The sequence below is a fragment of the Myripristis murdjan genome, chromosome 13 (genome assembly GCF_902150065.1).
Source record: "Myripristis murdjan chromosome 13, fMyrMur1.1, whole genome shotgun sequence".
NCBI lineage: Eukaryota > Metazoa > Chordata > Actinopteri > Holocentriformes > Holocentridae > Myripristis > Myripristis murdjan.
Window position 1 is genome coordinate 10,537,123 of NC_043992.1, and position 17,046 is coordinate 10,554,168.

Below are 17,046 nucleotides of genomic sequence, written 5' to 3' on the forward strand. Positions count from 1 at the left end.
AGGTCAAAATAAATCTTACATGCACTGGGTGCAATGAGACAGTTTCATAACGGGGTAAGTGCAACTCATTTTATGCAGCTCTGACACTCAGTACTGAACACTGGTAACTGATGGAATGAAATACTTCCCATTGTGGCTGTGATATCACGACCAAAAATGTTATTCCTTCTTGGATTCTTTATGTTGTTTTTCTAACAGGGTAAACAGTTTTGCTTCCACCACAGTTGGGACAAACCCCCCCAAAAACATTACCCTTTTGTAAAATTTCCTTATACTCAGTGACTTCCAAAAAAGAATTTATCATATTTTGTCACTTTCTCACTCTCTTTCTGGTCTAGATGTCTCAAAACTCCAGAAATCTTATCTTCCATAAATACCATGACTAGCAGGAACCCTGTTATGAAAAAAAAAATAGTATGCACTGTCACAAAGACTGACAGTAAGACATACAGTGTATGCAAAGTATCTATGTAAAAGATGTGTGAACAAACGGAAATTGTAAAGCCATTCAAGAAAGGTGAAAAAAGTGAGGAAGGGCAAGAGAGAGAAGGAAATGAGAGGAAGTCCGCAGAGTGAGTGAGAGAGAGAGAGAGAGGGAGAGAGGAGGCAAGCTGCAGAAGGAGGTGAAGAGTGTGACTGTGGCAGTGCTCCCCAAGGGGACTCTGGGATAGCTTGTCTGAAGCCATTCCGTCAATGGGCAGGCTCATTAGGTTCATAACCTCTCAGATCAGTGGCGGGGCCCGCTGTCAGATTGAGTCGAGTGGCTGGCCAGTGATAAGGGCGAGTAATGAGGACAGAGTGAGTTAGAGGCCACGCTAAGCCCAGATGACGCCCACACCAGTAGGCGTGTAGGCTAGTGGTTCTCAAAGTGAGGTTGGGGGACTCCCAGGGGTCCTTGGAGGGGGTTCCCCTACAAAACAAATAACAATTTAATTGGCCGAATAGTTCACTATAATTCAGTTCACTAGATCTTGATTATATATTGTATGTATTGCATAGAATAATTGTAAGAATGAGTATTCAGATAATAGGTTTCACTACTGACTGTCTTCCATTGTGCAGTTCAAAAAGTTCAACACTAAATTGATAAGAACAAAAATCTTCTTGTGGGCTAATATGCATTTATTTGGTGTTTCATTTATGAAAAGGTCTGAGAACTCCTGGTGTTGAAAACCCTGTTCCCTAATTCTGACATCACTTCTTGGTACAGTATCACACAGGAAGAGTATACATAATGCATCTGTCTACTAGAAATTATCGCCGAGATAAATTTGCCTGTGAATGTGCCAAGTGCATAGTCCTCTAGGGCTGTGTGCATGGAACCTGTACACTTAGTGCTCTTTGGTCCATAGAGGATGAGCGTTAAGCTTGTTTCACCCAAGGCCCTTCAAATTCATGACATTCATTTTTCTCCATGTTACTTATGTAACTGTCCACACCCAGCAGCCGCACTCCTGACAGCCGGCCTGGTCAGCATCAGCAGTAAAAACAGTGTCAGTGATCAGGGCCCCTCTTGCTTCTGTTGGCTAGCTAAGAGATGCTCATGAGAATCTCCACTTGTATGAAACTAGTTTGTTTCACACACAAGAGGTGAAGAGTGTTTGTTCCAAAGTGGAGTATGGTCCGAGTTATTGGAACTGATCAGTAACGTTAAAGCGATGGTAAACTCAAATATGAAAATTAGTATTCAAAATGGTCATCACTGGGTTTAGAAAAAATATGAAATGGTGAGAATCTGAAGTCCTTTTCATGCAGAGATTGGCCTGTCAGGTGATTTCTCCTGAGCAGACCTTTTTTACAGTTTGACATGAAACAGCAGGTAAACACAGGTTTTACTAATGACATTAATTAAGGTTCTGTTCCCTTGAGGTGTACCTGAGCCTTTCCAGTGAGCCAGCATGCACAATACAAGGACCCCGGCTCTGTTAGACCTTGGAACAGAACCTTAATTCATGTCATCAACAACACCTGAGCTTACCTGCTACTTCATGTCAAAATAGCTGTTTTTATTCCCCCTGCCCATTTGACTTCTCAATCACTCCTACTACTCTCTGATTGCCTTGACAAACAACACTAACTATTAGGTTGTTACCCCAGCATGCCAAGAAATATTTTACCGATCTGACATTATATCAGAGGAAGTGAGGACAAGCAAATAAATACAAATACAAATAAATACAAATAAATACAGGGCTTCAGCATGCAATTGCTTCAGCTGCAAACTTTCTCACATCAACTCTAGCAGTACAAGACTCCAAAGTTGAGGATTTTAGCAAGTGTCAGCCATTAAACAATTTGCTAACATTGCTGCAACACTAATAAGACTATTTTGGTACAGAAAATCAGGATATTTTCACTTCAACTGATTGGTTTTACAAGAGCCGAGACAATATCGTTACTGTACAAGGGGAACTATATACAAAACTTGCTGGATGATGAAGATAATACTCAAGAATATTACTACATTACAAAATTAACCATTTTACCACCTGTCATTCTGTCTTATGGGATAGCAATAAAATCTTATTTATTGCCCCTTTAACAACTGACTCCAAGCACATATGACACTAAGCAAGTAGTCATATCTCAGTACTTTCTATACTGAATGTAAGGACAAGGCAGACGAAAGTAGTCTTTGGTCCATAATTGATTGTCCCTGGCCATTTGTGATCAGACTGCTATAAGGTATTCTCCATAAGGTATTACCCCCAACAGCAGCCAGACAGCAGAGCAGACAAAGGTCAACAAAGAGTCTCTGGTGCACCAGCCAGTAGCTTTCGTCTGTCTCCAGCCTGCCTCGGCAACAGGAGCATGTGAGCGCCGGGCGAGTCAGTGTTCAACCTGAACCTTGGCCCCTGTGCCCCATACAGCCTTCACCTCTCTTTGGGAGCCCCCTGGAGGAGCAGGCTCTTGAGGGGCAGCTGGAAGCCTTGCTGAGTGTGTCTGGGAGGTGAAGAGGGGAGGTGAGGTGCAGAGCTTGACGCTTATCTCCCCTGACAGAGCTGGACTAGTGATGACCCTGCCCTACTGCTGCTAACGCTCCACTGAGCACACCACAAGGCTGCAGCGAGCAGACTGGTGCCAGTGAGCCGACCTGCCTCCACCCAAACAACCTAAAGACTGAGCGCACTCAACACATGCTGACTGCTACGCTCAAGCACAGCACTCAGAGTGCAAGTCAAGTGTGATGGACCTGAAGAGCGTAGATAAACTGTTCATTGAACTAATTGACATCAACAACTCATGCATTTACAGGCTGTGTTTCTGTGCAGAGTTTAGCACGGCAAGTGGTGTATGTACTGCCATCCTCTGGTGGACAACATTTAAAAAAAAAGATGCATTTGGGGAGACATTTGATAGTCCACAGTAGAGGGAAATGAGATAAAAAGACAACAGGAACCAGTTTCAGGCTCTGAAAAAAAGTCTAATTTTCAAATGACAAAAGTCAAAAACATTGCTAAAACTAAAGAGATAAAAAAAACCCCTCTTCAATACACAACCTGCCATTTGAGCAAAAAAGAAGTCTTGATTACATTAAACAGGTATTGTACAATTACCATCACAAATATTAGCAGATTAGGAGAAAACAACAAAAGATGGAAAACCAAACCATCTACAGCATCTACAACAAGGCTTTGTAAAGTTTTTTTTTTTTTTTTTTTTTTAACTCAAACACCCCCACAATACATGCACTTACTTTCAGAAGATTTTGTCCTAGGCATCTCTGTTGTGAAATGTTTTATTGTTAGGTTTGGAGAAAACAAAAGTTGGTACTGCCAAGCTATGAGCAGACTATGATCAATATAAATTTCAAAACCAGTCAAAATGGAAATCCTTTTTACAAATCTCTTTCTTGTTTTAGCTTCTACAAAATGTCATGGAAGTTAAATTCCTCCTGTTGCTTGTAACCCTCTCAGGGACAACCAGAGGTCCCTGGACCTCATTTTGAAAACCACTGATCTAGATAAACACTATAAACTAGCTTTAGCAAAAGAATTCGCCTTATGTGCTGGCAGCATGTATACACATTGCTACTGACAAGTTGTGACTAAAACACATGTTGCTTTTCCCCTCCTTAGATTATCCTTAACTCCATGCACAAGTACCAGCCCCGGTTACACATTGTGAAGGCAGATGAAAACAACGCCTTTGGATCCAAGAACACCGCCTACTGCACTCACGTCTTTCACGAGACCGCCTTCATCTCTGTAACATCTTATCAGAACCATAAGGTAACAAGCGACACTCTCTCTGTCCAACTACAGTTAAAATCAAATAAATGTGGAGCTTTACCAAATTTAAACAATTCATGACACTTCAATTTTGTTGTAACTATTTTTATGGGCAAAATGGGATAAAGTTGATTCAACACTAGTGTTTTGTCTGAGGGTTAGGGATTAGGGTGAGGGTTAACAACATCGGGGTCAACATTGAAAGTCAGCAATTGAGGAAATCCTTGATAGCTGAATTTTAAAAGTGTTAAGTGTTTTCTAAATGCTGATTGATGAAATGGAAATTAAAAAAAAAAAACACTGTGCAGGAGAATATCTGCTGTGAAATGTTTTAGTTTCCACAAACTTATTCCACCACCATAAACTCATTCCTAAAATGAAAATGTTTGCATAGATTAAGACGCGACTCCTGAGTGCAGAATGAGGATTTAGAATGATAAAAACGTAGAAGTGTGACTGCAAAGTTAATTTTTCAGTAGGGTTGTCCCGATCCGATCATGTGATCGGAAATCGGGGCCGATCACATGACTGAAGACTCGATCGGGACTCGGACGTTATGTCCCGATCAGGTATCGGATAAATAATATATATACATATGTATATTTATTGTCAGGGTTTTCCCTGCCTTATAATTTCTTAGGCGCACCGCCTAGACGTTTTCACCGACCGCCTAGATCAATAGGCGGTCGGTTTCTGCGTGCACGCTGAGAGGATGGCTTTCAGCCGCAACACATCCGCTGTAGGCTAGGCGGAGGGGGAATGTATGAATCGCCTAGCGCGAAAAACACAAGCGCTCGCAAATACCAGTGATACAATGACAACATAGCGACTTTCCAAAATATCCCCAAGTGACTTAATAACCTAACGTTAGTCAGAAACTTATTTATGTAACGTTTGTTGTGTTTGTTTTTGTGCCGATATGCCGTGCGCTGGCCGCCCATCTCTCCCTCGTTCCACTTGCTGATACAATGACAACTTAGCGACTTTCCAAACTCCCCCAAGTGACTAAACCCCCTAACGTTAATCAGAGACGGATTTGTGTAATTATTGTGTTCGTTTTTATGCTGCTATGCCGTGCGCTGGCTGCCTTCCCATCTCTCCTTCGTTCCACTTGCTGTTCGCTTCGCTTTTCACACACAAGCACCCAGCCCCCCCGCGCAGTAAGCTATCAGCTGTATACTAGTTTCCAACCGCTTGGTTTTTGTATTAATTTCTGTACTTTATTTTATTTCCTGCTACTGTTTGTGTTTGTACATATTTTGTCAGTATCTTAGATCTTGCCATTTATGTTTGTGTGTGGAGACATTTGAGAAAATAATTAAAAATAATTAAATTATAAAATGTTAATCTAATGTCCAAATAAATCGGTTAATCAATATCTGCGTTTGCCAATTAACTGCCTTTTATCAAAATGCAGTTTGTTAAACACTTAAATTGTTATACTAGCTTCTTCATTTGTCTCAAAGAGTGCATTTCATTTCCATATTGACCTATCTGGAACCGCGGTTGTTTCTTGGCAATCATTAATAACATATCATTTCCTGGTTTTATAGAAGTATCGGATCGGGACTCGGTATCGGCAGATACTCAAAATCAAATGACTCGGACTCGGACTCGGGGGCAAAAAAACGTGATCGGGACATCCCTATTTTTCAGAGCACTGAAATATATAATGTGGCCACTTTATCAGGTCCACCTGCACAATCTAATCCAATCCAATCCAATCCAACTGTTGTGCCATAAAGTTTACTTCTCTGATGCCTATAATGCTCAGGTTTTCTTTTTGTCACAGTAATAGAGGGGTCATTCCATGTCATTTCACCAAATTTTCAGGACGTCCCACGCACTTGGGTCTCAAAAAATTCTGAAAAATTCACCAGTTGTTCCTTATTTATCCAATAGGCACACTGTAAAATTTTAGTTTGCTCGGATGGATACTTTTTGAGATACGGCCAATTTAGTGAGGGGAGTATGTGTCGATTTTGGTGCGATTTTTGTGCGTCCTTATTTTTCCTCCATTTTCAGGTGTCAATATCTCAGGAACTACACCACATAGGAAACTGAAATTTGGTACGATAATACACCTCCACCTACTCTCTCAGAATATACAAAAACATCTGTCATACATCATAACTGGTAGGCATGCCATCCCCTCAAAAATGGAAAAAAAAATTACGCGGGTTTTGTGGTTGACCATGTTTGGGCCTTCAGAAAAAAACTTTGTATTTGCCCCAGCTTCTTGATTTTTTCAGAGCTTTGAGATACAGTACAGGCCAAAAGTTTGGACACACCTTCTCATTCAATGCGTTTTCTTTATTTTCATGACTATTTACATTGTAGATTCTCACTGTAGGAATCAAAACTATGAATGAACACGTGGAGTTATGTACTTAACAAAAAAAGGTGGAATAACTGAGAACATGTTTTATATTCTAGTTTCTTCAAAATAGCCACCCTTTGCTCTGATTACTGCTTTGCACACTCTTGGCATTCTCTCGATGAGCTTCAAGAGGTAGTCACCTGAAATGGTTTTCACTTCACAGATGTGCCTTATCAGGGTTAATTAGTGGAATTTCTTGCTTTATCAATGGGGTTGGGACCATCAGTTGTGTTGTGCAGAAGTCAGGTTACTACACAGCCGACAGCCCTATTGGACAACTGTTAAAATTCATATTATGGCAAGAACCAATCAGCTAACTAAAGAAAAATGAGTGGCCATCATTACTTTAAGAAATGAAGGTCAGTCAGTCCGGAAAATTGCAAAAACTTTAAATGTGTCCCCAAGCGGAGTCGCAAAAACCATCAAGCGCTACAACGAAACTGGCACACATGAGGACCGACCCAGGAAAGGAAGACCAAGAGTCACCTCTGCTTCTGAGGACAAATTCATCCGAGTCACCAGCCTCAGAAATCGCAAGTTAACAGCAGCTCAGATCAGAGACCAGATAAATGCCACACAGAGTTCTAGCAGCAGACCCATCTCTAGAACAACTGTTAAGAGGAGACTGCGCCAATCAGGCCTTCATGGTCAAATAGCTGCTAGGAAACCACTGCTAAGGAGAGGCAACAAGCAGAAGAGATTTGTTTGGGCCAAGAAACACAAGGAATGGACATTAGACCAGTGGAAATCTGTGCTTTGGTCTGATGAGTCCAAATTTGAGATCTTTGGTTCCAACCGCCGTGTCTTTGTGAGACGCAGAAAAGGTGAACAGATGGATTCCACATGCCTGGTTCCCACTGTGAAGCATGGAGGAGGAGGTGTGATGGTGTGGGGGTGTTTTGCTGGTTACACTGTTGGGGATTTATTCAAAATTGAAGGCACACTGAACCAGCATGGCTACCACAGCATCCTGCAGCGACATGCCATCCCATCCGGTTTGCGTTTAGTTGGACGATCATTTATTTTTCAACAGGACAATGACCCCAAACACACCTCCAGGCTGTGTAAGGGCTATTTGACCAAGAAGGAGAGTGATGGAGTGCTGCGGCAGATGACCTGGCCTCCACAGTCACTGGACCTGAACCCAATCGAGATGGTTTGGGGTGAGCTGGACCGCAGAGTGAAGGCAAAGGGGCCAACAAGTGCTAAACACCTCTGGGAACTCCTTCAAGACTGTTGGAAAACCATTTCAGGTGACTACCTCTTGAAGCTCATCGAGAGAATGCCAAGAGTGTGCAAAGCAGTAATCAGAGCAAAGGGTGGCTATTTTGAAGAAACTAGAATATAAAACATGTTTTCAGTTATTTCACCTTTTTTTGTTAAGTACATAACTCCAAGTGTTCATTCATAGTTTTGATTCCTTCAGTGAGAATCTACAATGTAAATAGTCATGAAAATAAAGAAAACGCGTTGAATGAGAAGGTGTGTCCAAACTTTTGGCCTGTACTGTACATACATGGACTGTTCAAAGCATTAATGGTTAGTCAGATATATGCATCAGTTTCTGGAAGGCAGCTTCTCCAAATCCAAAAAAAAAGTTATCTTGTCACATTTTCATTGGCCCATAACTGCATGTGGGAATGTCTTAAAAAATCTGATCACCAAATGGCGTGGGCCATTTGGTGAAATGACATGGAATGACCCAGAGGTGTTCATTCACTTCTAAGTTTGGCATTGAGCTCGTAGTTAGTGCTGCTGTTGGACTGGACTGCATGTTATTGAGAGATGTTTCCAATATTCTGCCATCATCTCCCTAGATCACACAGCTGAAGATAGAAAACAATCCATTTGCCAAAGGTTTCCGGGGCAGTGAAGAAGGAGATCTGCGTGTTTCAAGACTACAGGGGTATGTTCACAAAAAACAAGGTACCAAACAATTATTTGACCGTGGAACCTTTTGGCACATTGAGTTGTTCTTGGTAAACATGCCATATGCCGGTTATCACTTGTGGTATGTCACAAGGTATGGTTTTGCTACCAGAAGTGAAAGCGAGGCATGCTAACTCTGTCTTTCTCACTTGTTGCTGCTACTAATGCATTAGGAAAGAATATCCTGTGATTTCAAAGAACATGGTTCGCCAGAGGCTCATCTCCTCTCATGGCCACCTGGCAGGGAAGCTGGGAGCTGGAGTTCTGGCGGGGCATCCTCAAGTTCTTTCCTCCTATCAGTACGAGCCGGGGGTTCCTCTGTCCAACTCAGACCCCCAAGATCCTCTCTCAAACCACTTTCCCCAAAGCAGAGACCCCAGTCTTCTTTACCACTGTTTCAAACACAGAGGTGTGTTACAATTATCAATCTTTCAACAGACATGTGCGTTAAAGTGATAGTTCACTCATTTTGAAAAATGTGATGTTATTTCCCCCCTAGCTGTTATGTAGGACACAATTTGAGTGGATTAAGGGAGTTATTTTAAAGTTATTTTTAAGAATGTTAGCTGGGGGGAAGTCCACCTCACTGGCAGGAGGCTCACAGTTAGCATTTGGAGCATCCAGCCAGTATCCAGCACTCAGTAACAATGAGAGGAAGATAGCACCACTACTGTCCTACAGAACAGCTAAGGCAGGGAATTGAAATGTCATGTCTTTAAAAATGGATGAACTGTCTCTTTATGTGTCCACTGGTTTTCAAAGCAATTGAGTAAATTTTATTTCTTTGCAGATAATGCCCGACACCTGGAGCTGGGATGTAAACGGCCATATTTGGAGACATCACCCGCGGTCTCAGAAGAGCATTACTTCCGCTCACCTCCCTCTTATGAGTCTCCGCTACTGTCTCATCCGTATTGCACCGAGGCGATAACCTCCAGAGAAGCTTGTATGTACAGCAGTATGGAGACAGAGTCTGGATCTGGGGCAGGGGATGCAGAAGACCTGAACGCCCCTTCGCTGAATTGCAACATGTGGGCGACAGTGCAGCCTTACCCCCGCTACAGCGTGCAGACTGTGGAGGGCGTTCCTTACCAGCCCTTCACTGCTCACTTCACCAACACTGCCACAGTTACCTCTGTGGTGCCGCACCCCTCCTCGTCAATGACATCGCGGCCACAGGCTGAGATAGGGGTCTACAGCTCCTCTACAGTCCAGCGAGGTCTGCCTGTCATCCCTCCGACCTCCTCTTCGTCTTCCTCTTCACCTGTTCCAGGATCCAGAGATAGGTCAACCCACCAACCTCTGTACCACAGGAAGCCAGGATCGCCACTCCGGCCTCACAGAGATCTCTCAGCCTATCCTGCACAGAGCGCTATGTCCATCCGGGACCCCTCTTATCAGTACCAGATGGGCTTGAGCAGCGCAGGGACCCACTGGACTGACAGTTAATGGGGAAGACTGTTGATGCAGAAAGCGCTTTTGTTCAGTCTACAAGTCTGAAATGAATCAAGGTCCCACTACGCCCCTTTTGAGTTACCTATGCTAAGCAGTGGTAATGAGATTACTTTGAACAACAGCCATGATGATTTACCAAGTTGCAGTCAAAAGCCATATTAGATTAGAATGAGATGGCACAGAGCAGTTAGTATGAGTGCTCTGCAGCTTCCAAATACATGAAATTCCCACTTAAGCACAGTTACATACAGCGCTGTATGTGGTGTTGGGTGCAGATTCAGAGGCTGACCTCCTCTTTTGTTATGCAGATGCGTGTTGTAAGGCTGCGATGAGGAAGGATGCTTTTGTCATTCTCAAATAGAGAGTGTGGCTGCGAGCGACGCCGTTTACAGAGAGAGCACCAGCTCAAAGGCACAAGCAGCATTATATCAGTCTACTGCGATACAACACAAACTCTGACATCAACTTGCAAGCAAACCAATTTCCATGCACATGCTAACCTGAAGAAACAAAGAGGATGACATTGTTGAAAATGTAAATCGGCGAGTTAGTGATTTTTTTCTTTGATACTTTACACAGTGTGGTTAAAGCTGAGATGTGTTTAATATGGAGTTCCCAGGTCAGCACCTAAAATGTCCTGTATAGATGGTACAGTTTGGAGGAGACCTGCCTTGACAAATGAAAATAAATGTGCAGGTATAAAAAAAAAAAAAAAAAAAAAAAAAGCACCTATGAAGATAGCCTAATTCCCTTCCGATCCAAAATATTACTCAAGTGTGCCAAAAATGAGATTTGCTCAAAAACTCAGTCACTCAGAGGTAAAAGTATATTTTGAAAACAAACACAGAGATTGCTTATATCAGCATATCTGCAAGAGAAATTGAAGTTGCAGGTATGTATAGTACGAACAGTATGAGCATTTAAGTTCCTGGCCAAAAATGATAGCTGATGATATGGGTATGCACCACAGTCATATCTTCTTTCAAGTTGAACATACACAAACAGTCAAGAGAAAACACACAACACCAACCGGGGCAGCAACAGGGCACAGGACTCATCCTGCAGTTTGAGGCTAGACATCCAGTTGCATATTTACACCGATTTGAAAAAAAAAAAAAAAATGGCTGTGGTGTTTAGGTTAAGTATAACTCTGAGCCACAGTAGTGTGCTGGGAGCTCAGAGCCTGGCTCTGAACAATATTCTTAGTGAAGGCAGACACACAAAGTGCTCTCAGGCAAACCAGATGGGGCTTAAAGAACTGTTGTTAAGCCAAGGCGAGCACAGGAAAAGAGAGCTGCACACAAATCCCAGTCCCAAATGACTGACTTGGAAAAATCCTTACAAGACTGCAAATACAAAACAGCCTGAGTGGCCAAGGAACCTGAAGGGAAGGCTCCCCGTCCTGTTATGCAGAATCTGAACTTGTATTGACAAGGTAGGAGGGATGGTTTCTATAAAGTGATCTATGATGCAGATGTGCGTTATCCCTTTATTTCAAGTACGTGAAACTAGTATAACATTTTTGAATATATCAAAATTTTTGCACACCTGATTAATAAAACATTTTTATGCCTTCAACTGTGTTACATTTAATCCAAAAGATTGGCAGTGGTGTTGACACTTGATGTAAGATGTGCTATACAGAAGTATTACATTCATTTTCAAATTTGAAGAAAACTATTTTGGAAAAAAAAAAAAGAAGAAGAATAAGCTGCATGTTGCAGTGATTTGTAGTAATTTGTGATCAAATTCAATTTCTAGTATTTTGTGGAGAACTTGGCACAAGCCTCCTGTTGGCATCTCTAATAAATACTACTACTGTAACTGTAACAGACATTTTAAGAACACTCATTTTCAGAGTTGTGTGCAACTTATTCACCAATTTTCCATTGCTGTAACAGCAGTCTTTCTAATGTAGGAAAGAACACCACATCAAACTGCATGCCAGAATTTGGAGGTTTAATGTTTCCTTTCTCATATGCAAACATACAGTACACACTTCAAAGAACATGACTTCAGCCTTTAGATTTTACTGCATATGAATACACCAGGCAGTGCTTACTGACCAAAAATAAATAATTTTAACACTAGACTGTCAGTTATTCCATTGTCTTGAAGACAAAAAATCCCCCTGCTAACTGCCACCTCCACTTTTAAAGACTGCTTTCTTAAAAGGCCTGCATGGTAGACTCGACTGTAAATAAAATAAGACAACCAACTGTAATGAGCTTTTTTGTTAGGATGTATAAGATATAAATGTTTTCATGAGATGAACTGCAAAAGTTGAGCATGTATTTAATGGTCCCATTCTCTCCAACACTGAAAGGCACAATTCACGTCTAAACATGTAATTACGTTAAAACAGGCTCTTAAGTGATTTATTAATTTGTGCTGACATACATGGTCTCCAGTTAACTTTGAGTCTTCACACACACACACACACACACACACACACACACACACACACACACACACACACACACACACCTCATTAATGGCTTTCAGACCCGTCATGAACCAGCAACTTTCTCAACGCTGAACATGTTTCAGTGTAATCCACCAGGAAAAAATAAACTAGTCACAGCTACTCAACGAAATAAAATAAAAATTCTCCTCAAACAGAGTACTCATCCAAGTAATGAGCTGCAAATACTGAAATGAGCTGCAATAAAAGCATCAGGTAATGCAAATTTTCTGGAGGGAATGCAGACACAAAAGCACGAGTGCATCAGAACGCAGGGCACTGCTTTCTCTCACACAGAGTACTCATTAGATGGTGAGTTATGGTGATAGGTAGGTCCTGGTTCATGTCAGCACCTCTTTCTCTCCATCTCCATCTCCCTCTCTCTCTCTCTCTTGGCTGTTGATGCGTTTCACAGGGAGGGAGGCTCTTAACAGAAAGCCACCACTCAAATCAACAATCAACCGTCGGTATTGTCAAATGTATAGCTACTGTAGATTGTAGATAGTGAATATTATGCAGTCAACTTGCCTGATGATGGTGACATTCATTAAGTACATCTTCAGTTATGTACTACATAGCATAGTTCAAACTCTCCTGTATAGTTTCCCATGAAGCCTCAAAATAACTCAAAAGGTTTATAAAATAATTTCCCAAGGATACCATTTATTACAAGAACACTGACATGCACTGTAAGTACACACATTGAAAAATCAGACCTTATTCTTTCAGAGCATGTGGTTTTTGCATAGTGTTCAAAACCTTTTCCTGATACAGTCAACAAATCATGTGAGTAAATACATGTTCTTCTCTCCTGGTCTCCTCGTGGATCAGCTAGGAATATGGACACGAGAGCAGAAGCGAACTGCGGCTGGGACCAACCATATCTGAGAAACAGGGCAAAAACAAAAAGGATAAATAATATAGGGATCAAAATATCTGGTCATTTTTATTAGCGATAAAGCAGCTGCTGGCAGTCAAGGAATGGTGGATAAACAAACAATGTAATAGTAACAAAAATGCCTTTAAAATGATTTCTTTTGTCATTTTTTTGCCTTTCTTAGACATTTGAACATGGAAATACAAGAAAGGGGAAACATGCAACAAAGAACCCTTTTGAAACACGTTGTAGTTACATGGTATGTGCCTTAGACCAATAGCGGCATCTCCAAAAATACACTGAAAAAATATAAAAAGATAATAAAAACAAAAATCATTCAAGTTATCACCAAAGACCTGTAACATAACAGATAAAAAATTTACTACTGACTCTTTTTTTGAAGTACAGCTATCTTTAAAAGTACATAAAAGGATAGGGCCGGCGTATTGAAATTTATGTTATCTAACTTTCCACATAAAACTCCAGTCAATCTCATTATAAAGAAGCCAAGTTTAAGCCCTTCATGGAGCACAACTTAACCATGCTAGTATCTATGTGTATGTGTGAGAGCCTGGGGCCGCAGTCCATCTGGAACTCATTGAATGGAGATCTGGCCATACCCCTCTCCCCTGCGTCGTGTTGCCCTTCCCGCTGTCGTCCCATAATCCCATCTAAGAGCCGCCAAGGCTTGCCTTGCCCATTCCGACACACTCTGACGGGCTTAACTTGGCCGTCTTGTAAAAAGGCAAAGCCCTCTCTTTCGCCAAGGCACTCAGAAAACACACTTAAAATATCTGAGGGGGGATTTCATATCAAGTCCATTAGGGCTTTTCTCGAGCCCTGTAAATAGTCAATTAGTGGATGATTCTGATTTGATCCACATGCAGCGAGATCCGCTATGGCGGGGGAAGGGCAGAGTTGGCGGGTTTGGCAGGACGTTATGATTCAAGTTTTCTTATTTGGTTCGCCCTCAGATGAACACGCCTGTGTCATCAGTGTAGGGTGACACTGAGGATAATTAGAGGTAGAAGATAAGTAAACAGCGTCTCATGTCCTCCATGTTTTGTGCCTTTATAGAAATAATGAGAGTACCATGTGATCAATCTTGTAAAAGGAGCCAGGGGAACACAAATACATAGATGGAGTCCAATAGTTTACATGGCTCAGAGGAAAACATGGGGTGAGGCACAGAGGAGTGAACCAAAAGGGTGGGCTGTGGGTTCAAAACTCTGATGGTGGGACATTTAACTGTGGTTGTGTCTCTTGATCAAAGGTACTGCTGGTTGGCAACAGTAAAAACAAGACTAAACCTTCTGTGTAAAAGGAGGGTTCCTGTGTTACAAAGTGGCTTTGGATAAAAGCATCTGTAAAAATTAATAATCATTACAAGAACTCCTTGGATCAGACCTTTTGGAAGGAAAAAAGGATGGATTATGCACTTATTCATCGGATAAACCCTTTGGACTTGATGTACAATGTGCACTAATGGCAGCAGAGCAGAGACCAACAAACAAAAATGTGCAGAATTAAAAACTCTCCTCCAGTGTTGCAGTGGGAGCACAGGGGGAAAACAAAACATCCAATCCAAATCATACCACAGAGAGATACTAGCATGCCATTTTGCAGAAAAACAGGAAATCGTTTCAAATTGTTGTGGTAGAGCGATAGGTTTGTCATGATTACACATGGATGGTTTTCAGATGAGCATGTTACCAGCGAATTTGATTAAAGCCAGTGAGCAATACATTTTCAGAGATGCTGTTGGGGTTTCAAAACACCAGGGTGATGCTTTATTCTGAAACCAGTTCTGCTCCTATAATATCAGTCTTCCATGATGTTGGTGACGTCATCTGATGAGACAAAAGAGAGTAGTATCCAACGACAAAACAGGTGCTGCCTCCGATACTGTAACAGAGTGATTTTCTTCCTGTTCCATCTGTCATCAAGATAGCACACCACCACTCAAAGTGATTTTGCCCTTAGGATTCAGAAGGTATTTTAGTTGTGTTATTTATCAAATTGTTTTGGTACTTTTGTCATACAGTTGTTATAGATATATTTTTGTCGTAGCAATGTCAAGTGAAGTAAATGCTTTTACAAGTATTTAATTCACAAGACATTTTGCTTCAGATTTCAAGATTCTGCTTATCACCCTCCCCCAAATTTTTTGACAGAAATGACCAGTAAATGACCAAAAAAAAAAATAAGACCAGAAAATGAGTGAAACATTGCCAGAATATTAACAAATTTTGCATGTGACTACATTCAAAGTGAAACTATTTTTCATTTTGCTGAAGACCCTGGAAGACCATACTTTATATTTTAATCAAAGACAGGATGTGACCAAACATGTGACATCTGCAGGCTAATATGAGGCCTAAATAGCTGGTTACTAAACACTGTATATGCTGTAAAGAAGAGATGATACTTAAATTCAAAATCACGATTACTGTGACCAAAATGATCAGTTTTCCAAATGATTGCAGCATTGTTGAAGCATTTTAATAAGTACACACAAATTATTTCACTATTGACTAAAGTCACAACTTAAATCGTGATCCCTATGAAGTATTTACATTAAAATAACCCAACTAGTGACACATGTTAATGTATGGAAAGCACAATACAAGTGCACAATTCATAAAAATACATAAGTACTGCTTGAGAAGACATACCAACAGTGTTTCTCCAACTAGAACATATTCACAAGCAATTCAATGCCCACTTGTTTTGAATGAGGGAAATATATTAGGTGGGTGATTAAAAATGTAGCTAATGTCATTGTGTGTAATGAGCTTGTGAGGTCTGCAGACATTGTTTAAGAACATGAGAAGTGTGTTTCCAAGGGTTTTCATTGGTAAATGAAAGCCTCTGTTTACATTAAAGGACCATTCCAAGTCATTTCGCTTGTTTAGCGTAATATCTGCACAAAGTATACAGGTCACATTTCTGCTAATCTTTTCCTGAAGCAAGCAGTGGTGTTTTAAAGATCTGATATCATTTTCCTACCTTTTATCCAGCCACTGCTTTCCATTCATTCCACTATGATGTGGAAACAAACTCTCAGAGACCTCAGCCTTTCTCCACACCAGTCAACCAATAAAGTCGTCCACATTTTTTTTTTTTCTTAAAAGCAGAAGCATCATTGAAGTTGGGCGGAATGATCTGAATGGATCTGAAAGCCTTCCTGGTGTGGCAGGACAAGAGGCTACGGTCATTTTCCACGAACATTATATTTACAGGCTGTGTGGTTGGTAAACCTAACTCGGAAGACAAAATGCACCAGTGCCAAAAAGACATCCAGAATATGATGATATTGTGAATGTGATAGTTTTTAATCAAAGTGGGCATAAAAATTGCACAGTTAAGTTGCTCATCTGTTTTCCCATATTTTGAAAGTATGGAAATGCAAAACTGCCCCTGGGACCTCAGAAGTACTTGATTGTGGGAAACAGCAAAGGCACTTACATCAGAGTGCTGGTCATGGCAAGACCTGCACAAACTTTGAAAATTACGTTGGATCACAACTTTGACCATGAGGAGCTCCATAGTGAAGATGATAAATTTGCTACGCTACCAACTGTTATTGTACATGGTTTCTATGATGGAAAGCAGTCCTCCATGGAAACTTTTGCCTCACATGGCCAGTTGTAAGTTATGTGGTTTATCAATGTTGATTACCAGGTTTTGACACAGAAGCAGAACATGA

The 17,046-nt window shown here is 41.2% G+C and overlaps 2 protein-coding genes across 4 annotated transcripts in view; one reads left to right on the forward strand and one right to left on the reverse strand.

Annotated features, from left to right (window-relative positions):
- Positions 1-10,721, forward strand: part of tbx4 (T-box transcription factor 4) — a 30,791-nt gene extending 20,070 nt beyond the window's left edge. The window contains exons 6-9 of the mRNA XM_030066971.1: positions 4,080-4,232; positions 8,430-8,518; positions 8,715-8,950; positions 9,332-10,721. Coding sequence (XP_029922831.1) covers positions 4,080-4,232; positions 8,430-8,518; positions 8,715-8,950; positions 9,332-9,990 — 1,137 coding nt within the window. The 3' untranslated portion in view covers positions 9,991-10,721. The remainder of the gene's footprint in view (positions 1-4,079; positions 4,233-8,429; positions 8,519-8,714; positions 8,951-9,331) is intronic.
- A 2,369-nt stretch (positions 10,722-13,090) lies between these two features.
- The window catches only part of brip1 (BRCA1 interacting helicase 1), an 89,974-nt gene continuing 86,018 nt past the window's right edge, over positions 13,091-17,046 (reverse strand). For 2 of the 3 annotated variants that reach the window (XM_030066967.1, XM_030066968.1), the window contains exon 26: positions 13,092-13,344. In XM_030066967.1, coding sequence (XP_029922827.1) covers positions 13,288-13,344 — 57 coding nt within the window. In that variant the 3' untranslated portion in view covers positions 13,092-13,287. Of the gene's footprint in view, positions 13,345-17,046 lie in introns of all 3 variants that reach the window. The other variant, XM_030066969.1, reaches the window with a different exon arrangement.